At 44.6% G+C, this 25,401-nt stretch overlaps 1 protein-coding gene across 1 annotated transcript in view; it reads left to right on the top strand.

Annotated features, from left to right (window-relative positions):
- The window catches only part of FURIN (furin, paired basic amino acid cleaving enzyme), a 369,349-nt gene that overhangs the window by 175,409 nt on the left and 168,539 nt on the right, over positions 1 to 25,401 (top strand). The window contains exon 3 of the mRNA XM_078683275.1: positions 18,405 to 18,503. Coding sequence (XP_078539401.1) covers positions 18,405 to 18,503 — 99 coding nt within the window. The remainder of the gene's footprint in view (positions 1 to 18,404; positions 18,504 to 25,401) is intronic.

Genomic DNA, 25,401 nt, shown 5'->3' with positions numbered 1-25,401 from the left:
GGTGTCCAGTTTCCTTTCTGGCCACACAGTGCGTCCTTGCCTGTGGTGCAAAGGGCTTCAAGGTTCTCATGTCTTACCTGTAGTTTTTAATAAGTTCATGGAGACCCCAGTGGTTCTGGTGGCTGACAGAGGGGTACGAATTAGTTCAAGAGTATGCTATTGATACCCAACTTTATCTGAATTTAAAGCCCAGAACACTTCGCTCAGCTCAGAGCAAACTCCTTCGGATGCCGAAATTCAGGAGAGTTTGCTGGGGAGGAAGCAGCTTTCTTGTCAACACTGTCAACACTGTCAAACTGTGGAACACACTTCCGTTACCCATAACAAACTGCCTTGCATTACTTTCCTTTAGAAAGGTTCTGAAATCCTGGTTGTTCTCGACCTAATTCTCCCTCTCATCTCTGGCATTTTCCTCCGCTGCAGCGCCTAGACGCCCTTGGGCATTCGGGCGCTATTTTAAATTCATTCATTCATCCATCCATCTCTGGCTGTCCTCTCTGGCTGACTTACATTGCCTGAAGTGTTGGATCTCTGTAATTGAGGCCTGAATCAAGTATTCTTGTCAATAACCCTGCTTTGCTGAAATGACGTATGTGTTTTTGTTTACACGATCATGCCTAAAGTTTTTTTTTTTTTTTTTTTTTTTTTTTTGTAATGCTTTCTAAAATAACTTTTTGTGCAGCGTTGTAATGCCTCTGGTAAAGCCTGGCAGTTCTGTTGGGGTTCAGGCACTTTCATGCCCTTGTGTCCAGGATTCCATCGAAGACCAAAGTCTATTTTCTGATTGTTGGAAATAAATAGTCAGTAATGATTGTATATTATCCACGCTGTTTTATGTTTGGTTCTAGGTGTATTGTAATGGCAAGTGTGTGTGTCTCTCTCTGTCTCTCTGTGCAGGTCTTTACCAGTCTGAGTATGTACATGGCTTGAATTATGTGACTGAAGTACGGGAAGATGGATATCTATTCGTGCCCACAGTATCTCTTTAAACTACAAACAGTGTAGGGTATTGGGTTGTTTAATTTGTTTTGTCTTGGAGTGGTGTGCTTTATGAAAAGTGGAGTGATGTTGTGAGCACAATGTTGGCCAACTGTGTTGTGCTTTTGAACCCTTTTGGCTTTGTGTGGTGTTCTGACTCATGTTTTCTTTTGGGACTTGTGATTATTTACTTATATGGTTTTTACAGTAGTTAGCTGAATGATACCAAACTACATGGAATATCTGACCTTTGTTGGATGTGTGATTAGTGTCTTGTCTAGTGTGTTCTGTTGGATGCTATCTGCTGTTTCCTAGTGATAGCTACATGAAAGTAATCGTGTCATCTGCAGAGGCCTGCACTTAAATGTGCAGCTGTTTCCAACGTGCACTGTGGAGTGTTTATTGTTGATTACCCATTGTAACCTTAGATCGGATTGGGGCCACTTTGGTGGAATTTGACTAATCCTTAGGCTTTTCAATCGATTTAAAACTGATAATGTTGGGTCTAGTCTGAGTGTTAGCTGGACCCGATTGGAGGCAAGTGGCGGACTCCACTTTGATCTCGGGTGGCTCCTAAAGAGTGCATTTGCATGGCTAATCACAAACTGGCTTGGTCAGGGAGGAGACCATTTACATAGTATGCTCAGTGACTAAGCTAGAATGGGGTTAGTCTCCTGCAGAATGGCGTGCCTGGGGTGGTCAAAGGATAGTTTGTGCTGTGGTGTTTGGCTGAGTCCTGAGTGAGGGCGATCACGATCATTAGGGTTAGATCCTCTCTAAGTTTGTTGGAGTCTGTGAGCACAACTAAATACTTCTCAGGGGGTTGAGAGAATTTTTGGAAGGAAATGTGGAGGGATCAAATTTGTTCCCTGTTGATAGAATTTAGGCAGTGGTAATAGCGACCCAGGTAGATTCCAGGTTGTGACTGCTCATACTGGATGAGTGATTGGGATTTGTTGTGCTAAGTTTAGGTAGACATGAGGACCTGACTTAAGTTTTCTCTGCTGGAATCCCATAATTGGCAATTTGCTTTCCTTGCCCCAATTTTCATATTTTTATTTGTCTAGTTTTTTCCTCTTTCTTGCGCACCCAAAATACTGCCCAATATGCCCACTCCGGTGTGCAATTTTATTTTGCTCAAATTTTTTGTTATTTTTCTAACATACTTTTTTTGAATGCTGCTGAAACTAGTTTTGTTTTCTCTTCTACCTCTTGCACACCAACTTCTGCACCTCATGGTTGTGTCCAACTTGAGAACTCTTTCACTATTTTTACCTAGTTAGTTCTCTTAAATTCCAAGGTCGTTGAATTAATGCGTGCTTGGTGGTCTTGTACTCCATGTTCTTAAATTGCCTTACTGAGGGCTCACTTACACTACTTGTTACAGACTGTCTACCCTACGTGAGATCACTGCACTTCACTCATGAATCCAGTACGCGTCTCCGGTTACTTATGTCACTCTTTACAGTGGGACAAGGCATGGCCTTTTAATCTGGAACATCCTTTTCGGGCTACGGTCCAGACCGTATTACATATGTTGGTCTGTTTCTGTGAAGACCTAGGCGAACTAAAAATGTGGGAATGCAATGCACCAAGCTTAATTACCACTGATACAGATACATTCACATTTTTTCACCCAGCAGTATTTTGCTGTCCAATCCTTCGGCATGCGAGTGCACTTCTATCTTTGAGCCAAGTGTTAAGCCGAACTTCTAGAGAGCGGCTGAGGATATTGAAATCTGTCGGTAGAGTTAGAATGACCTGATAATTGATATGGGCGTTGTTGTACTAGGTTTGTCCACTTTCAGATGCCAATGTATTACTAAATGAGACTTACTAGCTTCCACGGTTTCTGCCGGTTTAGTTGCATGAGGTGTACCCCTTTTACACAAGCAGGCTGTGTTTTCTGTATTTCACACCTGAGGACACTTGGGTCTCTCCTTGGCAGATGGCCTCCTCCCTCCAGTCTACACTCCTGGTGAGAGGGCGCTTTGCTTTAAAGGGAAGTGTGGAAGTGCTGGTACTGACTGTCCAAAGTCCCGGTTTGCGCCTCAGAAGTGCAGGTACTCTCTCATTAATTGTATTGCAGAAGTGTTGAAAGAGCTGGTACTCTCCTTTCAAATGGCATCAAAGCTCAGAAGTTGCCCATTTAAAGCACTACAGATGTGTTTTAAAGGTCCTGATGAGCGCAGATCAGAGCACGGCCCAGACGTTTTGACCCGGATAGCAGCCGAGTCCCAGATCCCTTTGGTCAGGAGACATCAGAGGATGAATTGAGGCGCCAATGGGGTGAGTCACTGCGGCGCCTTTCAAAGTAGCATCCTTTGTATGTGCTTCGTGTTTAAAACCTCAGATGACTCTTCCCTCTGCTAGATTGTGGGAATCACAGATCTCACGAACCCACAAATGTGTTTTTTCAGGATGCACAGGCCAAGTGAAACCGATAGACACCGTTTATTAGACCTTGGATGCCTGGCTGCCTTGTTCACGTTTCGCCTTCTGGTTGGCACTCTCCTCGAGTGAGTTTCTCTTTTTATACTTTGAAGAAATATTTGCATCTCCTTTGGTTTTTCTGCCTCTTCAGTGTGGCTCTTACCTCTGTGCTCCTTGCTGAGGGCATTTACTGACAAAAATCTGAGGGTGTCCTGTGGAATGCACCCTGCTTTTCTCAGTGGGGCAGGGTGCATACAATCTGAGCAGTTGGATTTTATACTTTATGCTTACTGCAGCGGAGACCGAGGAAGGCCTTACTGGCATGGTTGCACTATGGTTGGTTCTGTTGTATTACTGTATCCTAAACCTATTCTCTGGCTTGGTGGATAAAGTTTGCCCTAACATACGTGTTGGCACAGCGCTGTCCTCCTCATGGCACTGTGGAGTACTGTGGCTCACTGGTTAGAGGCGGCAGGCCCGAGAGCAGAAGTCGAACCAGGGTTCAATTCCCGACGCGGCAGCGTCGTGGACCTTGGTCAGCGGACTCAATAATTCTCGCTTCGGTGCTTACTGTAATCAGGGGTTCCACTCGGCAACTCTGGGCATTAGCTTGCCTAATCTCCACAACGGCCCCACCAATTCCGGGGATGCCTGGCTCCACCTGGGGGACTCCCAGCAAGGGACCATCCCATTGTTAAAGCCAGAACGGGTTCCCCAGAGTTATACAGCGCCAGGAGACCTATGGACGGGTAGCAGTGCGCTTTACAAGCTCAAACATTTACATTTACATATACTGTGCTTCTGGGTAGCACGGTTGAAGCATTGACACACTTGTAGTAACCCGCCAGTCGCGAATCTTAAACAAGTTGCGCTTTTTGCGACAGCCGACTTTCCTTCGATTGTAACCATGAGAGAAGACTGAAAAGACTGCTTAGTGTGTTGCCAGGGTCTGCCCTTCGGGACAGTTTCAGGGCCTTGTAGTGTTAAGAGAGGCTAGATTGTCTTACAAGCTCCTGTTGTAACCCTGTCGGCCCGAATTAAGGGACTACTATACTGTCCCAAAGTGCAAATTAAGAATTCGCTCATGTACAGACGTTTGTTCAGGGAGGTTTGTGGGAACTATTGACTTGTGAGATCCTGCCATGGTTGATACGCTTCACTTTGTTAGCAGCTTGATTCTTTTACTCTCCACAGAACTTACTTCAGATCCGCAGCTCTTTGCACAGTCTTTCTTGTGCCGGTGGCCCTAGCCTCCCCAGCAGCGCCTGGCATGGATACCACACAGACCAGATTGCGCCTTGACATGTCCTGTCTGTTACAAAGCATATTGTGGCTTACCAAGAACATAGTGGGGCTTGAAGCTCACGCATTGGTTGGCTTTGGTAGCGCTCATGTGCCCGCTTCTTATCCGAGTCCCAGTTTGCCAGTCTTGTCGCTGTCATTTCCAGGGAGCTTGCCTCTGTACCATTGCTTTGATTGGCTGGCATCTCCGCTTCCACTGCTGGCTTTTCAATCATTGCTTTTTTCTTTTGTGCACTCCTTAAGAGACCATGTGTTTTCGAGCTGTTTCCTTCTTGTACTTCTCTCCCCCTGTACTCAGTGTAGCTCTGTCACCTGAACGTGTCTCCCTGTACCCTCCTTGTTGCACTCGGCAATAGGCTTCTCCCCATTGACTCTGTTGTCCCCCCTCCGCCCCATCCATGCCCTTCTCGTTTCCTGTTGCCCTGCCCCTCACCTGAGCACTCCTTGTAGTTTTTCTCCAATCCCAGTTTTGCTTCTCTGCTCCTCCTGCCCTCACTTACTTTGCTTTCGCATCCTGTGTTTTTATGTCTTGCCTGGGCTGCGCTTGCGCGGTCTCTTTGAGACATACGGTTTTCAGGATATGGGGATGAAGCTTCGCCTACCTTTTTAATTGGCTCCTCTTACCGTCCTTTGTAAATAGTGGCTTTTCATTGGGCAATAGCCTTAATAGTCCCTCCTCCGTACCGCCTTTTCTCTTGCTGTAACCTCCCACGAGGACTGCCCCCATTACATGTGTTGATTCTCCGTATATTTTATTTGCAATTTCGAAGTACTACTTTCTTAATGACTTTCTCTTAGCAGCTGTTGCTGGCAGGATACCTCTCCTGCTTCTGCAAACCTTCTGGTTCCATTTGCTTTTGTTTTTGTGCTTTATTTTGCAGCGCTTCATCGCACAGCATGGGTGCTCTCACTTTGAATTTCCGCCCTGTCCGATTGCGTGTGCCCCATTTGCTTTTTCAACACTTTATTTTGTACATATAGCGAGGCAGGGCTTAATCATAAAACATTGCCGGGTGGCTTTCATTATTTATGCACGCTGCTTTCACTTTAAAATTTAGTTTGCGGATGCTTTTTAAAAATTTTTTACATACAGTGCAGCCTGTATCACACAGCATGGCCGGCCAGCTTTCTTTATTTATCCATCCCGCTTTAACTTTAAAATGATCCGTTTGCGCACGCTTTTATTTTTATTATTTCTTTTTATTTACATACAGTGCGGCCCGCAATACTTTTTCACACAACATGGCCGGCGGGCTTTATTTATGCAGCCCTTTTAAACTTCAAAAGACCGCCTCCGAAAAAGGTGAATTTTAAACATAAAAGCACGGACATTCTTCCCTTAGATCCCTGTACCAGACAACGAGCTCCCCAGCATATTAAATAGACCAGCAACGACATTCTGGAGATCCGAAGGAACTATGGAGGCGTGGGTCATGTGACCGGTTCGGTTTCTATTCCTCTTCCTTAGACTCTAAGCTGCCTTCCCAGAGACTTTGCGACTTGTGGTCCGCAAGCAACAACCCATTGTACTTTATCTTCAACTGTGAAATACAATCCCCATGATGCAACGCGGCTCGCTAGCCACAGCGTTTCTGCAGGTGTTACCACAATATGCAAGGAAGGAGGGCAGCAAGATGGGCCTAAAACCACTTCTATTGCAGGTTTTAGGTGAGCGGCTGTGCATTGGATAATATTTGTAGGCTCCAGTGCCTGCTAAATAATAAGCCCCCAACGGGGCTGCCATGCCAATCCTTTTCCCTGGAGCCCGGGCTGCGCCTTCGAAGGTTCTTCGGGGCATCGGCCCAACATATTGTGACTAGGCAAGGGGCGATTGCATGATTTGCCTCAAAGTGAAGGGCTCCAATACTTTTGGTATGAGTTACTGCTATATAATCTAAAAATATTTCTTGGGCCGCCTTCCTTCTTAAAATATACATTGCCCCCAGGTAGACTAATTGGAACAGTGTATTGGTGTTCTTTGTAAACACCCATGATGTTCCTAACAGGAACCGTTTTCCCCTTGCAACACCACAGGCGCTATAGCTCAGGGGCAAGGTCGTGTGCATGTGATTCCGGATTCCCCTCGGATGCAAGGGTTCAAATCCCACCATTGACAGATATTTTGGAATGCCAGTTTGGTCGGTATACAGAGGTAGCTAACGAGCTGAGAGGTTATAATAAATCATCCGAGAGAGTACGCTTTGAGGCGCAGGTTCGCAGATGGACCAGGCACATTAAATGAGATATGACGGGGAACATATATTGTGCAGTCTACAAAGAATTTGGGATTCACAGCGGGGCTCGGAGGACTTATTAAAAGTAATAGTTTTTCCCATGCTTTTTGATTCGTTATTAACCATTACAATCCTGTGTAAGGCAGCTGATCTAATGCATTACACGTTTTATGGGGCTGTCGATAGTTGTCTTGGAGCTCCCGTGCTGGGCAACCCCCATAGATGATGGTTGCAAAACCGAATGTGCTGGTTTACACTAGACAAACACTTCCCATCCATGCCCTCTCCGGCTCAAACCACTAGCATCCTCTGTGCGAGCACCCTAACTGTTTCCCTGCCAGTTATAGAATGAATCTGCTGGAGCGCCCGACACGCTGTATACATTGAAAGTTGCAGCACCTTGAAGCTTCATTCAGCACATAGTACACTAAATATGAGCCCAATTGATGCAGTCTTAAATCTAAAGCCGAGATAGCATGCATGCAACTGGCGACTGCAGTCCACTGGCTAACCTTAGGCGCAGGTGCTGATTCGTAAAGACTGAATCTTATCTCCACCAGAGAAAAGGTGATCCACATTACCTCCAATGAATATGATTTATTGATATTACATTTCTTGTGCATATTAAATATTGCCAGCTGGCTGCAAATCTTGACATTTGAATAAATAAACTAGAGTAGAAGCTATTGCTTCTTGTGGGCAAGAAGAGGGCTCTGCCCGGCAGCATCTGCTGTGATGTGGAGGATGGAGGGGCCAAGATACCTACTCTACCTTCGGTGTGCCCATTACTGTGATCACCCAAATAAACGCATCTGTAAATCGCACAAACTATCAGACCTGATCCTAGTTTTGTTGCCATAAAAACTTTGATCGAGTCGCTCTTGTGCAGATTACAAATGTTGATAAACCTTTTCAGACCATCTTTATACCCTGCCTTTTTTTGAACTGCCCTCCCCTTCTTTAAATTGGAGAATTTGCCTTAGTTATTGGGCTTTGGGGGTTAATACATGCATTTTACTGACCTTTTCTGCACGTCATGTGGACAGTTACGATGCTCATGGAGTTTTGAGCTCTACCTGCGATATTGTTGATGCAGCTTTGGATTGTGGTGTCGTGGGAGGCGAGCTCCGCCTAAATCTGTTAAGCCTCCAGCCTCTCCCCACTCCTGCCTTTTAATGAGTAGACATTTACCCAGATTACACCATTTACTATAGTAAACCACGTAGCCAAGCCTTTCCTTTCCTAGGAGTCGCTCCATCACACTCTAAGCTCCTGTCCTCATTCAGTGAACGACACACGGTTTTCTCTCCCACACACATGTGCATCCATTATCATATTATCAGATTTCTTTTCTCTGATGCTCACAAAGCATTAAATTGCTCCGGGTATGCCATTTAATATTCAAGGGTAGTACACAATGGCATTTTTTATTGCAGGATTGCCTCGTGTCAAATGCAAAATGATTGTAATATAATTGAGCCGGCGACCTCCTTTCAGTGAAATTGCATGTCCGTTGCTCTGTGAACTTGCACGTCCCTCCAAGGCGGGCCCAACTCGGGCACGCCGCCATTATGGCGGTCGCACTGGGCCCCCACACAAAGGGGAATGCAGGGATCGCCATGCACAGTAGCGACATGGTATCCTGCCTCCCCTGTTAGCATCCACCTGATTGGGTACCGGGCGTGAACTGGAAGCACTTTCAAGTGCTTCCGGTTCACACGTTGGTGCAACATTGGGTAAGCCGGTTGGAACCGGCTTGCCTGGCACCAAGGGTTTAAAAGGCTGGAGAGCAGAGCGAACAGTCTCTGTTCAACGCTCCTCAGCTGCCAGACACGCAGGGACGGGACCTCAGGCTGAGGCCCCAACGAAGCTTTGTTCACCCATCCACCATCCCCTAAGACAGATGTCATGGTATTATAAATATGTTTTCCGTTTACAGGAGGATTAATGTAAATTAATGTGCATGGTATAATGTTATCTTAATGGTGATAATAAGAGTTGCGTTTTCCTAACTGAACAGTTTAATTTCAGGAAAACTAATTTTGTCGTATTTTTTATGCGTTTTTCCTTGGTCAGGCGGTAAGGTCATTATTGGTGAGCATAGTTTTCCACTTAGCTTAGTGGGCAGCACCATTGTAAAATGGGGACGCCCAATGGGGGAGACAGGGTCTCTCATGGAACTCCAGGAGCAGTTACAGCTGGTAGGTTGGAGGGGTGCGGGGGGGGGAAGGGAAGACTTGCTTCCAGTAGGCTGGTTGGCCAATCCCCGCATGCGCTCAAGGGCCCAAGGAGGCATAATTGCCGTGCCCCCTTTTATGGAGTTTAACGTTGAAGGCGTGGGGGGGGGGGGCCTGGGGAGGTATCTATCCGGTAAGCTGGGCCTTCTACGCAAGGTCACGCCGGTAAGTAGGTGTGGACCTAGCTGGATCAGTTCTGGGAACGCCAGTCCTTGACCGTGCCGTAGGCTGTAACAGGGATACGCAGAAAGTTAATATCTTCATCACTTAGTGTAATAGGATTGGCTCTATTAGAAACATGTTCGGATTAGCCAATTAACAGTGTACCAATCAATGTATTGGACTTTCTGCGTATTGTACATAATGTTAATAAATGATTATTAATGTTTTAAGATTTTATGTAATATAATACGTCCGGGGCTACTAAGACCCCTAATCCAAACAGGTTGTGGTGTTTGCATTGTTTTGCCTTGGGGAAAAGTGAGGGGCGGGAGCTTCCAAGGGAGTGGGGAGGGTCCCTCATGTTACCAAAGGTATATGTCCTATGGAAGGTAGGGGGTATTAGGCAGTACCAGACCATATTGAACTTGCACGTCCCTCGCTTTGTGAACTTGCATGTCTCTTGAACTTGAACGACCCTAGAACTTGCACGTCACTTGCTCTGGGAAGTGAACTTGCACATCCCTCGCTCTGTGAACTTGCACATCCCTCGCTCTGTGAACTTGCACATCCCTCGCTCTGTGAACTTGCTCGCCCTGTGAACTTCAACGTCCCTTGCTCTGTGAAGTTGCATGTGACTTGCACGTCCTTCGCTCCCTCGCTCTGTGAAGTTGCACGTCCCTCGCTCTGTGAAGTTGCACGTCCCTCGCTCTGTGAAGTTGCACGTCCCTCGCTCTGTGAAGTTGCACGTCCCTCGCTCTGTGAAGTTGCACGTCCCTCGCTCTGTGAAGTTGCACGTCCCTCGCTCTGTGAAGTTGCAAGTCCCTCGCTCTGTGAAGTTGCAAGTCCCTCGCTCTGTGAAGTTGCAAGTCCCTCGCTCTGTGAAGTTGCAAGTCCCTCGCTCTGTGAAGTTGCACGTCCCTCGCTCTGTGAAGTTGCACGTCCCTCGCTCTGTGAAGTTGCACGTCCCTCGCTCTGTGAAGTTGCACGTCCCTCGCTCTGTGAAGTTGCACGTCCCTCGCTCTGTGAAGTTGCACGTCCCTCGCTCTGTGAAGTTGCACGTCCCTCGCTCTGTGAAGTTGCACGTCCCTCGCTCTGTGAAGTTGCACGTCCCTCGCTCTGTGAAGTTGCACGTCCCTCGCTCTGTGAAGTTGCACGTCCCTCGCTCTGTGAAGTTGCACGTCCCTCGCTCTGTGAAGTTGCACGTCCCTCGCTCTGTGAGCTTGCACGTCGCTTAAACTTGCACGTCCCTCGCTCTGTGAGCTTGCATGTCTCTCGCTCTCCCAATTGAGGGTATCTGAATGCTTGACATCACAAATATTATGCAGAGACCACAAATCATCCAAGTATGTAAATATTGTACAGGAAATGTTACAAACACAATGAAGGAAGTCACTTTCTACATACAGATAAGCATTACATGTTAAGAATGCTTGGTCTGGAGAAAGTGTCAGGATTTAAAACTTTAAAGAGTGTTTGGGTGGTCTACACGAATACCTATTACTACCTCAAAAACCTCCTTGTAGCAATCTTAAAATAAGAAAAGATTGGATAAAGCAGCTTTGTACCTGTGCTGAGTAGTTTGCATGCTGCTCCTTGGTAATGGTTCCTAGACCACTGGGTTGTGCTAGGATTGAAATTTATGAACTGCAGGTAACAAAACTATCTCTCTGGCTGAAGAAGTAACATACTGAGCTCTAGTGCTCAATTTGAGTTGGTGGTTTCTGGTGCTCTGCACCAGCCCTTAATTGTCAACAGCAGCACTTATGACAGTCTGCCACATGGTGACACTGTTTATTTTATTTAGAGATTAGCACAACAGTTGTTTATAAATTCAATATACATTAAAAATGACTAATGCCCACCGTCCAAGCCATTTTAATAGCTTTTAGGGCCCTGGAATAGTCTGCAGCGTCACTCTTGTGGGGTGTTATGGCTAGTAGATGTTTTGGGAGTGTCATTCGCAGCTCTGGCAGGAGGTATGGGTGATGCGAGCTGAAGTGGCCTCCTAGCGAGGGCCCTGGCACATATAGATATATATTTTTTTTTACACAAATTAAGCACTGCTGAGCTGTCTGCGTAAAGTACAAATGTGTGATCTGCATCGAGGTTTTTAAACCAAATTAGTGTATGATATGACTATTAGAGTAGACTCCGTCTATCATGACTCTGCCCCGATGACTCCACGCCCTTTCTGCTGCCACATCTTGACCTCCAATTCATAAGATCCCAGAGTAGTCTTTTCCATATCTGTCTCTGGTGGGAATGGATTGTGTGAGCGTGTGTATGTGTGGTTCCATGTTTCTGCCCCTACACGGTGTCTGCCAATGTTTACTTGCACTTGCTGACCCACTGCTGCAGAGCTCTCAAATTCTGAAAATTCGTAGGAGTGAAAAAACAATTTGCATATTGGATGACCTCACAGGAAGCACGGTCATACAATCGGACGTCAGTGACATTATGGGAAGTGACCTCTTGAAATGATAAAGGTACAGTTCATTAAATAACATCTAATACTCATTAGGGTAGGCTCATAGAATACAAAGGCAGTGGCACTGAATTCTGACGTGTCCAAACCCGCTTCCTCTGTCAACTGAAAGGTTGGTATAAGGCATGTGGGGTGCTTTCCTGCAGCCTCTACACTGCAGTTTCTAGGCTCTGTGTAGGAGAGACCGGGATTGTGCAGAATACACCCAAGTATTCTCAAAATGTTATCTCCCACAGAGGTCTTCTCTAGTCTGCACCACGGGGTGTACCCGCTAATAATTGTGTGCCTCGCCTGGAAAGAATGCTACCTGTGTAGCTTGTATCCTGGGCTGTGTGACCGGTTTGTGCATGGGTGGATGTGTGCAGATAGTTTGTGTTCCAAGCTATGTGTATGAACTGCCGATTGTGCATGGGGGAGGGAGGTGTGTAAGTATTGTAGGTCAATGCTCATAGACCAGCTGAGACATAGTGGATGGTTTAGCTTTAAGTAGCGTCTAAAGAGAAGATTCTTTCAAAGTGTTAAAACTGATGGTTCAGAGAAATACTAGTATTGTCACTATATAAATGCAGCAGTTCTGCTGAAGTGGCCTTGCTGCCCGGTTTACGGAAAAAAGAACTGTTTTTGTTTTGTTTGGGTCTGGCTGGAGCGCATCTGCTGATTTTTCCTCGGATACCAGTTCTTTAAAATATGCATAGAGTGGACTTTGGCTCCAGCACAATACGATCTTTCTCACATCATGCTCGCCTCTTCTTGGCACTTCGGTCTGTCATCCCACGCCTCTTCTGGGGTGCTTAGACTGCAATCCATTGGGGGCTCGTTAAATTCATTGTCGTTGATGCTCTAAATACAGAGGGCAACTAACTATGTTGTGTGTTCTTTGGTTGTTGTGTTAAACGATGCAGCAAGCTTTGTTAAATGATTTACTCTGGACTCAAAATGCAAACCAGACAGAGCTGTTGGATTTGACAGTGTTTGTTAGGTTCAGCTTTACCTCACAAGATAGAGATGGTGCGATTAAAGGACCCTGGCAGTCCAGCCTTCGCAACTGGAAGCATGAGAGGGGAGGGGAGTGCAGAGGCAGGCTTCACGAGGGGAGTTCAGGCAGTGCACAGTCTCATGTTCAGTAGATGCAGCCTTCATTGGTGGTGCTGAGGGAAGAACTCGATGTGTCACTCACGGGTGTTTCAGTTCCACTGTCGGTGCCCTGATTGGTGTTCAGGCTTCGACGCCACCCAGTAATTGCCCGTTACCCAGATGTATTGCAAGCGACCCTCAAAACCGATGCTGCAAAGCAAGCTTGAAGTTTCAAAGGCCAGAAGAGTAAAATAAAACTAAAACATTCTTTGTGTTTAAGATGCTGAAAAAAGTCTTGCCGATATGAATCCCTTCATGAAAAGGAAACCTAAATGTATTTAAATTGTAAACACTAATTGTTTTGATGTACAAAATACCGTTTGTCGCAGGTAATGAATCCAAGCTGCTCTGTGCAATAAGTTTGCAAGGTCGCTGCTCGTAGGCTAGGACCCTCGCTGTATCCTGGCTTCCATAGTCCCAAGCAGCACATTGCTGGAGGTGCAGCTTCTTTACGCCATTGGGTTTAGTTGGACCCTTACACGAAGACAATGTTCTGAAAGCGAAAGCCCAGGTTTGGTAGAATCGTATGTATCCAAAGGGGCCAAGAATAGAATGGGCATATACAGTGGGTGCACTGTATTGTTTCATACGGGTGTTCCCTGCAAAGAAGGTAAGAGAATAGTTGCACCTGAAGTATTTATTTTCACAGTAGAATTAATAGGGGCATGGGCTACAATTAAATATTTTTAAATAATTGTTTTAAGTAATCCTGGGTAGAACCAAAAGTGTACATAAGAGCCCTAGTATAGAGCTAATTTTACTTGTTTGTATAAGTAGCTGAGGTGCCCCATTAAAAGTGTATGCTATGCTGACCAGTGCCACTACTGTCACTATGAAATGATGCCTGTACTGGGATCCCATCAGTATCTCTTAATAAAAGACACTCATAAGTCCAGGGAGCATGAAGTATAGCATTGAGCAGGGTAATGACCTCTCCCGCCTCGTTGCCATGTGGGACCGGTATTTTAGGACGTTGGTTAGTGGGTGAGGTGGCTGTGAATGTACGATTAGGACTTTTGGTGTTAGAACTGGCCCGTAGGATGGCACCACGCAATGTTCTCCAAATAAGAAATCTATTTTGAAACGTTTGGTCTTTTTGGAACATTTTGTGGTTGACTTTTTCCTCGTAACATGGAGATTGTGAAATTGTCCTGTACTCCAACAAGCAGAAACTTGTTGAGTTGAGAAAGGCACTGGAAGTTTTTGTGGTCCATTAACTACGCAATTCCCATCATATAATTAATTAAAATTGTATGGGTAGAGCTAGCACATCAGCGGCCGACGTATTTCAATCTGTTGGGTTCCTCAGTGTAATGTGCTGGACATGCTCTGAGAGAAATACAAATGTGAAAGGCTTCTCCGAAAGTACTTTGATGTTATGACCAGTGGTCGTCAAGTAAACTCGGGCTTTCACAAATTCTATTTACATTCATTGTTTGCACAAATGCTCTATTAGAAAAAATAGCTTTCGCCATGGGATGAGTACAGGAGATAAAGTGAATGGGGAATAATACTGATTTACTGTACTTTTCAGATGCAAAATGGTTCATTTTGCAGTCCAATGGAAGCACTTCATGGAGGGTTGATTTATACGTCAAACAGCCAATAGCATGAGGTGAGAGAATTCTACTACACTGAGAAGAACCAACGCCTACTCGAGATATATATAATCTCAAACCATGATTACAGTAGGTCAAGCAGATCGCTAATGTCAAGCCAGATCTAAAATTGGGGCCGGGGAAGGAATGTACCACTATAATAAGTAGTGGAAAAGGTGCATCCCCATCAAACACGCCACCCCAATCCTCTGCTTAACTGCTGATGAGAATGAGGACACCCGGGACTTGCATCACTGCTCCTTCCTCGTGGCTGTGGAACGCCGCGCATTGATTGTAAGGTGATGTGCGTGACGCACCAGGCCTGCTACAGCAGCGCTGCTGGAGGAGCCATCACTCTTTCAAGAGCGAAGAGATCCTCCGCCCTTTCTCTTACCAGCTTTTCAAACCAGGAAAGTTCCGCTGTGGCGGAACGCACTCCCTTTTCCATTTGGGCGACTGAAAGTAGTACTTGTAGGAAGGTGGTAAACATTTGTAACCCCTTCTGCATGTCAAAATGAGCTTCTTTATAGTAACTGGTTCCAAGACGCTCTCAGTCGTTGCTCTGACTAAGTCAGAGTCCGCTTACCTAACGAGATGTAATAAACAAAATAGTCCCTGCGAGTCCTTTCATTGAGCGCTTGACCCTGGAATCCAGGCACACGCTGATTTCAGCTATGCACATTGTCCCTAGGATCTACTATTTTTTGGGTGACAATATCGAGCAAAAGCTCAGAATATGCTGGTCTCAAGTTGGGTGCCCAATGTAGGTCCAAGAGGGCCAGATCCATTCCGGATATTCATTATAGGCACAGTACAAATTTGAAAACTGCAATGAATCTAATTGAATCTGATTTACATCTACTCTGTCATGAAAAATGGCCTGGATCCACTTTGGAAGTTGGTTTTATAGCTCTGCTTTGGAGGAGGTGCCCCCTTTTCAACCACTGATGTTCAGAGGCTAACTGTGCATATTCATATAGTAGATTTTTGTAAGAAATTAAAATCCTTCAAGGGGTGGAGAGAAGAATAGTGTGTTCTGTAGCTTGCTTGTGACACGAAGACTAATTTGTCTTAACTTACTGATGCCATACGGGGAGTGAAACTCTTTGGGATGGTCAGGGGGAAAACACCCATCCCAAAAATATGCGTAACATCACATGTGATAACGTCGCAAGTGTTACAACGCAAGCGATGTTACGACACGGGCCATTACTACGCGGCCCCTTACATCGCACAGGCTTTTACAACGCATGCTTTTAAAACGCATGTGCTGTAATGGGCGGGCTCTGAGAAGGACGTGCGACCGTAGCCGGGAGACAGGCCACAACGAGAGAGAGGTAAGGGGGATTGTGTTTAGGGATTAGTGTTGTGTAGGGTAATGTTTTAGGCTTTAGGGCTTAGGGTTTAGTGTTGTGTAGGGAATGTTTTAGGTTTTAGGGTTTAGTGTTGTGTAGGGAATGTGTAGGCTTTAGGGCTTAGGGTTTAGTGTTGTGTAGGGAATGTTTAGGTTTTAGGGCTTAGGGTTTAGTGTCGTGTAGGGAATGTTTTAGGTTTTAGGGTTTAGTGTTGTGTAGGCTTTAGGGCTTAGGGTTTAGTGTTGTGTAGGGAATGTGTAGGCTTTAGGGCTTAGGGTTTAGTGTTGTGTAGGGAATGTGTAGGCTTTAGGGCTTAGGGTTTAGTGTTGTGTAGGGAATGTTTAGGGCTTAGGTTTTAGGGTTTAGTGTTGTGTAGGGTTTTGTGATTAAGGGTTTAGGTTTTAGGCTTCAGGGTACTGTATTGTTGTGGAACGTGTGTTTTCGGGTTAAGGGTTGGGTCAGGGGGCCGTAGTGTAAGGTACTAATTAAGGATTGAGGAGTTCAGGTTTAGGGGAACTGCCATAGGGGGTGTGCTCGTGCTGGGGGTAGTGCGTGTTATTTCAGAAAAAAATGCGATGTTAAAGCATGCACGGTGTTTGTGTGCGTAGTGATTGTGTTTTGTATGCATTTCAATGGTGGAGCAAAGTAATGGGTGACGTTGTCAGCGTGCGATGTGAATGTGTGTGCGATGTAAAGACTGCGATGTGAATGTTTGCAATGAAAACATTTGCGATGTAGCATCATACATCCTGCGATGGGTGGTGCACTATGTCACGATCAATGACGGGAGAGGAGTTAGCCTAACGGCTAGGGCAGTCGACCTCGAATCTGGGGAACTGGGTTCAAATCTGTGCAATGGCTCTGAACCTCCTGTGATTCTGGGCAAATCTGTGATTCTGGGCAAATCACTTACAGCCTGATTCATCAAGCCGATTTGCGCTCGCAAAGGGCCAGATTCTGAGAATCTGGCCCATTGCGAGCGCAATTTTTGCATTTGGGATTCATCATCCCAAATGCAAAAATCGGTAATTGCTAATTCGCTAAATTGCGAGGAATTACATTTAAGGAATCTCTATTTGAGATTCCTTAAATGCAATTCATCAACCATTTTTAAATTGCTAATTCGCAATTTCGGGCCGCTATTTACCGAGAGGTCAGACCTCTCGGTAAATAGCAAAAACTTAGAAAAATGCTTTTAAAAGCATTTTTCTAAGTTGCATGTTTTACACACATGTCCTTTGGACATGTATGTGCGCAACACCAGTTTCAATTTGCATTTAAGGGGTGCTACAGGGTGTCCTTTGGACACCCCTGGCACCCTTTAAATCGCTATCTTATTTGCGAGTAGCAAATGCTAATCGCAAATAAGGAATACTCCCCATTCATGCCTATGGGCCTTTTGGCCCATAGGAATGAATGGGGAGTTATTCCTTATTTGCGATTAGCAATTTGCTACTCGCAAATAAGGAATGTGTAGGAATCGCTATTTATTTAGCAATTCCTACATGAATACCGTTTTGCGAGTCCTTAATAGCGATTCGCTATGAATCGCTATTAGGGGCTCGCAAAACGGCATGTTGATGAATAAGGCTGATAATCTCCACGTTCCTAACAAAAATGAATGTCTTCATTTAATGCAACTCGTTGTAAATAAATCGCCTCTTCAAGAAACGCTGCCTTTTTGCCCATCATTTCACTGGTGCTATGTAAAGCGCTCTAATACCCGATTCGAGTCAAGTTCGCGCTATATAAAAACGCTGTAAAGTAAGGTAAAGATCCACCGAGGTCGATCGAGCTCGACGCTTATCTACTCGTTTCTGTTGGCTATCCTGAAATGCCCCTGGAATCGTTTGCGTCAGTCTACTTGCGAAACCTCACTGGAAAGTTTGCGTCTCCAGTGCTGCCCTTATTCCTGTGTTGAAAAGTGCTAATTTCAGGTCGGGGGTGGCAAGGAAACAGCGCCTTATTTGCTTATACTGCTGATTCGGACAGAAAAAACCATGTCCGCGCGCCTGCTGGAGATTTCCTTTCTTCTTTAGAAGGCATCGTTTCGGCTGTCATTTGGGCTTCAGACCTATTCTGAAATTACTAGTTATGAAAATTGTTTTCTTTTTATTATGACCTTTCTTCCGACCCCCATCCGCCCGTGGCTAATGGAGGTGGGCATCCTTTGTCTGCTTGCATCCGGTGCCATGGCAACAGAGCTGCAAACGTGCGGCCGCGGCGGAGGCGATGAGAAATCTACGCAGGATCGGATCTGTTTCTGAGCTCAATTGGAGCACTCCACTCACGCACAGCTTCTTCTGCATTCATGTCTGCTTTCTTTTTTGTAAATGCATCTCCCCTCCCGCTTCCTTCATTGGTAGAGATATTTAGAGTCCTTTTGTATAGTAGTTCTGCCCGCGTGAATTGTTTACTCGGATAAAATATTACAAAGTAAAAAGAAAACGTGTTAAAGTTACTTTTTTTTCTTTCTTTCATTTTAGATCATTGGCGATTACTACCACTTCCATCATCGCGCTGTGGTGAAGCGGGCATTATCACCTCACAGAACACACAATCTCAGGCTGGAGAGGGAGCCACGGGTAAGTGCAGCTGCTGACTGAGCACCATTGCCCCTTTCCACAGGTCTGCCCGGTGAAGCAGGCTCTAGAAGATGTGACCGCCCTCCTCGCCTCTCCTCACGTGGGCCTGGGACAGTGATGCTAGTTTACAGCGCCGTGGCTGCTGCGGAAGCCTCATCTCAATAGTGTTTTGGGCACAGCCTTACGGGCCTGATGTATTAAAGGCTTTTCCCATTCTTTATCCAGGGGAAAGGGAAATGCATTAGTATTGTTTTTTAATTCTACATGCCCTCTTCTAAAACACAGGCGCAACTAGGGTGGGCTACATCAAATGAAATTGATACATCAGCACATGCTCCGGAGAATTATCACTTTCATTTGTTAATTAATTAGTTAATGGTTCAAAGTTTTTCTTATGAGTCCGCCACATTTGTCGCTGAATCTTTTTCACCTAATGCCCTTCTTCCACCCTCTTATCTTCCAGTCTCTTTACCCCAACTCTTGCATGTTCATTTTCTTCCCTGTTCTCTATCTTTGCGACTGTTCTCCTATCTTGCTCTTCCTACTTCTTGCTTTATTTCTCCCTATAGGTAAAAATCTGATGATGGGAAAATTAGTCCCGTTTTCAAAAAATGGGCGTTTTACCCCCCACTGACACCAATTAAGAAATGTGTTCTAAATGTTGTTCCTGGATTTCCCATAATTCTTTGTGGGAATGACCCAAGTGGCACTCTGTGGTTAAGGGCATGTACTCCCCTTTTGATAAATCTAGTAAACCACATCACACGCTGTACTTACAAGTTACAAATAAAACCCAACCAGCTGCACCACGTCCATATCCTCCCACTGAAAATCCTCACAGCTCTCCGTTTATCACTGTGTTTTAGTCCTCTATAATCTGTGACATGATATCTGTCCGTAAACTCCAGCTGTGCAAGTTGTCCCGGTTTTGCTTATTTTGCATGAGACTGAGCATTTGGTAGTGTACATAGTTGAAGTGTAGCAGACACATGATATCAAGCATGCAAGACACTTCATTGAGAATATACCCTGAACAAGCAAGCTGCTGAGATGATCAAGGGTGGTGTTGAGTGGCCTCCACCACTCCCTTTGTATACTGGTACCTTGTCCCATATCTTTCCTTCCACTTTTCTAATCTATTTTTCCTTTCAAGCATTCAAGAGAAATTGGCTCTTGTGTACAAGGATCCCATGTTTTGTTTGGCTTGAGGTCTGCTTTCTTTCATGGTTTCTTCATATGTAATCGCCTCTTCTTGCACATGGATTTTTTCAGTGTGATGTATGCCGTCACCTTCCTAGGGTCAAACGCATGTTTTACTTGACATTCTTACACCTTTCTCTGATGCCTTAAATTGAATGTTATCCCTTCTGGCGTGTGGGTACTCAAAGTATCCTGACACTCAAACTCTCTTCAGTTGGATCCACTAATACTTTTAACTTCTATATCAAACCATCTGATGGATTCCTGTTGTGGATTACATTTTGTGAACATGCTTATTGTACTTCAGGCATTTGGTGGACACCTCTGTCGACACAAGATTTGGGCTTGTCTCCTCATGCTTGTGTTTGCTGAAGGCTGTGTAACTCCCCCTGCTGTTTTTCATTGTTTTAATTTTCTACAGCTCCTTATCCAATTGCCCGTCTTATTTTGGTATACTTGGTTAAAGGAACAGAGGTCTAGGAGAGGCCATAAGGTCCCTAGGTAGCCTGGGCTACTATTATTTAAAGTGTAGGACCAGGAGGACAATGTATGCCGGGACACAAGGTTGTTTGAATGACATCACATTTATTAACATCATAAACTGAATATCATCCACTAATAATTAGATGGTCCTAGTGCTCACACATATACAGTGACAAGGTGCGTGAAGTGATGGGTGGTAGTGACTTTAAATTTATATTGAATTAACATTGTACAAAACTCCCAAGGTATTATATTAAGTGAAGGAGTTTTGGTTGTGAGAGTCAACGGCGTTTCGATCTTCTTTATTAAGAGATCATCATCCGGACGTGTGAGCCGGTTAGGATGTCGAAAGGGACAAAATTCTTATGAGGCTGAAGCCGTATTTCCAGTTCTCATTCACGGAATCCTCGTATTCAATGAAGGCGGCAATTGTAAGAAAAACCGGGAGCGGCTGTAGGCTGGGTATCCATCTGTAGATTCAATCAGGGAGCGGCTCAGGGCTGGGTATCCGGGGGTTCAATCAGGGAAATACCGGAGCGCCCGAATGGGACGCGTCGTGTTAACAGATGGAGCGTTTCCTGGTGGAGTCGAGCATCATCGGGTTACTGGTGCTCGAGGCAGCATGCGTGGGTCAGTCAGTGTGCTCATTGGTATACTGGCATGTTATATCCAACAATGTAGCTAGACTCGCCACGCCGCAGTCTTTCCTTATCGTAATTGGACCTTCCTTGATAATCCTCTTGTCTCCCAGGAAGGGCATTTTCTTCTATATCCCTGTTGGCTCTAGGCTGTTTTGTTTTATTATTCCATAAACAGCTGGCTCCTGCTTTGCCAGTCAGACCAAAAATATTCTAATAGTACACAGATAGTCTAAACTAGCCATTAGATGTTAATGGATATTGGGAGAGAAAATTAAGTCCCATTGCTGCATGCTTTTTGAGTGTGCCTCACTGCATTAGTAGTAGCAACATTGAATAGTTCTGGTGGAGTATTAATGTATTATAGACATTTGCTGTCTTCTAGTTTTTGCCTGTCCATGTTTTTTTTTTATTTCGGTCTCTCAAGCAGCACTGCTTCTAAATAGCCAGCTACAAAGCTTCGACTACATTAACTCTGTATGTACAGCACTGCAAAAGTACAGCAAAATAGCTTCAAAAGTAACAGCAAATGCACCGTAGCCCTGGAACTTTCAGATTGCAACTTTAGTAGTACAAAATGATACAGCAGTTTGCACACAATTAAAGAACTACGTTTCCTTCCCTTTCTCATTTTCAGTTCCTCAGATTTCTGGAAAGGGACACCGCAGGAAGCAAGTCTCCTGAAAAGAGTAATTTGTGAGAGAAATTCAAAGTCTATGTTTCTTTCAACGTCGAAATGAGAAATTTGACAAATGACAAGAAGCTTGATGACTGACCCATCGTTGAAGGATTCTTCAATGTCAAAACTAAAATTGAATTTGAAGCTTGATCCTGTAGAATGCTTGGCGGAGATTGAGAGAAAGCAGCTCCTTGAAGCCGAAAAGGTAGCGTTGATCCAAAAGAAGGATTTCAACACCTCTTTGAAGGAGTTTCGAATTTTCAAAATACTTTGATGCCAAAAGACCAGGGGGAGAAGGAGTTCAAGGAAATGGACTCTCCAATGACACTAGAGCCTCAGGAAGAGGAGGACTCCTATGAAGAGGAAGAAGTAGATGGCCTGGGAATGTTTCAGGGGTCAGAAGATCCTGAATAGGCAGAAACTCAGTTTCATGAAATAGACAGCTTCCCTGAAGAAGGGGTAGATTGTAATCTGTCGAAGCCTTTGCCTCCGGATGAGATTGCGAGTACATCCACTTGAAAAAGAAGGCTGAAGACAAGTATGACCTGCAGCTAGAAGGAGGAAAGTCTCAATGTCTCTAGTAGGAAACATGATTAGTACCATCACAGACAAATCAGTTTCTTCCAATGTTGCTCAATGTACTGGATCAAGGAAGGGCGGCATCCAAGGAGCCTGCTATGCTACAAGCAGAGCAATGACACCAAGGACAGAGGAAAAAATATAAACATTCCCCAAAGACACTGCCTTAATCAAGGGTATGTTGCTCACTGACACTATCATCACTTTCCTTGTGAGGAAGACCGCTAACATCCCATCAACATCTGGGCCGTCTCCAGACAAGCAGAGTAAAAATATGGATCTCATGGGAGGGAAGTTTGAGAGAGATACAGCAGATTCTAACGCCTTCCTAAACAGGCATGTAAACCAGCATGGGGAGGAAATGGTAGAACTCATGAAACACCTACCTGAGCAATACAGAAGGAGAGCGGCAAGCCTAGCGGAGGAAGGCAAGAATAATGCAAATACATGCCTAAAATCCGCTTTGGATACAGCTGACGCAGCAAGTCGGTAAATGATGGTAGGAACAGCATTACACCGCCATTCATGGTTACGAATCTCGAGATTCAAACCAAAGGTACAAGCCAAAATCATAAATACATCCTTCATTGGGGGAACTGCTGGTTGGAGGCACCGTTGATGAGACATGGCAACAGCTCAAAAAGGACAACTAGACTGTGAAGCCCATCACAGCGCTGCAAATTGGGGGAAGCACGAGTAGATGGGCCGGGTCAACATGCAGGACCACAGAAATAGGCAGTTTCCAATCTAGCTCAACACATCAGGGCTTCCATAGTACGAGGCAATCATCGGCAACCCAGCAGTAAAGGCAATACCCACAAAAAATAGCGCCAATCTTTTAGAGTAGGATCACCTGGGAGGTGACAGCCTCACAGGAGAATCAAAAATCAAAGGGGAATGAATCGCAGGTCCTGTTCTTACCAGGGTCTAGTGTTCTTGTATGTAGAAGACCCGCATTCACATTAAGCATACAGTGTGGCATATCTTGATTATCCGCTCTGTTAATGGAGTCTGTGGGCCTTCTTCAAGAGAGAATCAAAGTAAGCTACACTTGAGGTAGCTTTTGGGGGTAGCCTAATGTACTCACCCTGCTTAATTACTGAGCCCATTCGCTCCTCTTCATATACGGGTTATAGAAGGTACTACCATCTATACCTGGGAGAGATAAAATACACTATAGACAAAAAAATCATGATTACTTTTTGTACATTCCAATATATGTGCAATACTCTTCATTATTTGTAGGAATATTTGAGTAATGCTGGAAGATACAATCATAGGGTTCAGACTATAGTAAGATTGTCGCTACGCCCTAAGGCATGGGAAATGGTATTATACATGGATTATTGTGTGAAAAGGAGCGTAGGGAATTAAATATTGCTGTGAATGTTATCACTTCCCAAATGTGCTCATTTTAGTAATCTCAGGATTTCCATAAAAATGCTGAGTGCACCCTTCTTTATTGGTCCAAAGCAATAGAATTAAACGTTTTTTTTAAAAAAGCACGTAGTTAATCGATAGGAAGCGTATTGCACGTTTGATTTGGCCTGCCTTTTTACCTAGCTGAAACTCCGAGGGGAGGCACGACACCAGCAAACAAGTGACTTGCCCTACACAAACAACCTCACACTTCACACCAGTGGGAGTTAGGACGAAGAACTTCCTTCAGAAGTGGAGGAAGATAACGTGAGACAACTCGATATTAAATATCATCCCGTTCGGATATTGATTAGAATTGGCCAAGAAACCACCAGCAAAAAAAAAAACAGACAAAAAGGTACATTCACTAGAAGAAACATCACATCTACTCAAGGAGGTAGAGGAATTACTGGGAAAAAAGAGCCAATAGAAAAGGTACCCAGAGAAGAGATCAAGCGAGGAAATTACTCAAAATATTTCCTAATCCGAAAGATACATGGGTATCTAACCCAAAGTCTAGACCTCCGATTCATACATAAGTTTATAAAGACAAAAAGAATTCAAGATGACTACATTTCCTATGTGAGATTATATGAGACCAATTCAGGAATGGCTACAAAACTAATGGTTACAATCAACAGTAAGTTGTGGATATATAGTGGTTGTCGCACACAAACCACAGGAGGCAATGGTGTGGTGGAACAGATCACATATAACATAAGGTAGGAAATTTGCACAACAAACTCCAGCTGTAACCATTCTAACAGATTCTTCGCTTATGGGCTGGGGAGCTCCCATAGGTTCGCTCAAGGTTTGAGGGGTCTGGAGGGAACAAGATGTAGTACATCCTATCCATGTCTTAGAACAGTGTTCTTGGCCTTAAAAACCTTTCAGAAACAGTTATTAGGGAGAATATGGATCCAAAGAGACCATACCACTACAATGTTCTACATCAACTTGCAGAGGGAACTCTATTCTATGCCATATCAAAGCTAGCCCAAGAAATCTGGAAGTGGGCAGTGCAGAGACCGATATAACAGCAGACCATCTACCAGGGAAGGACAATGTAGAAGAGTACAGACTGAGCAGACCAGCATGGGAACTCAATCAAGCAGTACTTAAACAGATTTTCCAGTTCTTACCGAAAGGAGTGTCAAGACTTCCACATAAATTAGCCAATATAGATTCCAGGCTTTTTTCAAAAGCCAAAGTATCAAGCGGAGAGAGCGTTCCACACCCTAGATGCAAGGTGAGCAATAATTAACTATTGAAGACAAAAACAAGCAGGAAGATAAAGAAACTATCTGTTTCCTTTGCAGACAACAAAATGGGAAAATCCGTAACAAAGGGAACAATTGCCAGATGGATCTATCAAACCAGACAACTTTGCCACACCAGTGTGGGGGTAAAACGAAATTCTACCCCAAAAGCACACTCCACAAAGAATGGAGCAACCATTGCCTTTCTAGGAAATATACCCTTACAGGACATGTGTATGGCAGCAACATGGTCATCTGTACACATGTTTAAAAAAACCCTACTGCGTAGACATTCAAATGAACAAGCAAGCTCAAGTGGGACAAAGTGTTAAAACGCCTGTTTACAAATCTAAGCTCCTCTTTAACCCAACCACCTCAGAACTAGCAAAACTGCTCAAAATCTATGCACAGCATGTGAATCAAGAAAATATTCATGTTGGAAAACAAAATAGTTTCTTATCTGTGGGTTTAGTTGTGCAGCTTGAATTTTCTGGATTCACAAGCGGCCCACCCACCTACACCAAGATGATATAAGAAGAAAATGGGCAAAAAGAAAAAAAAATCTAAAGACGGCGACTTGGAGGTGGAGCTTCCAGGGGATAGCTTATGACATCACAGGATGCACCTAATGGGGGATTCGT

The sequence above is a fragment of the Lissotriton helveticus genome, chromosome 3_1 (assembly GCF_964261635.1).
Source record: "Lissotriton helveticus chromosome 3_1, aLisHel1.1, whole genome shotgun sequence".
NCBI lineage: Eukaryota > Metazoa > Chordata > Amphibia > Caudata > Salamandridae > Lissotriton > Lissotriton helveticus.
This window is presented reverse-complemented; position numbering and strand designations above follow the sequence as displayed.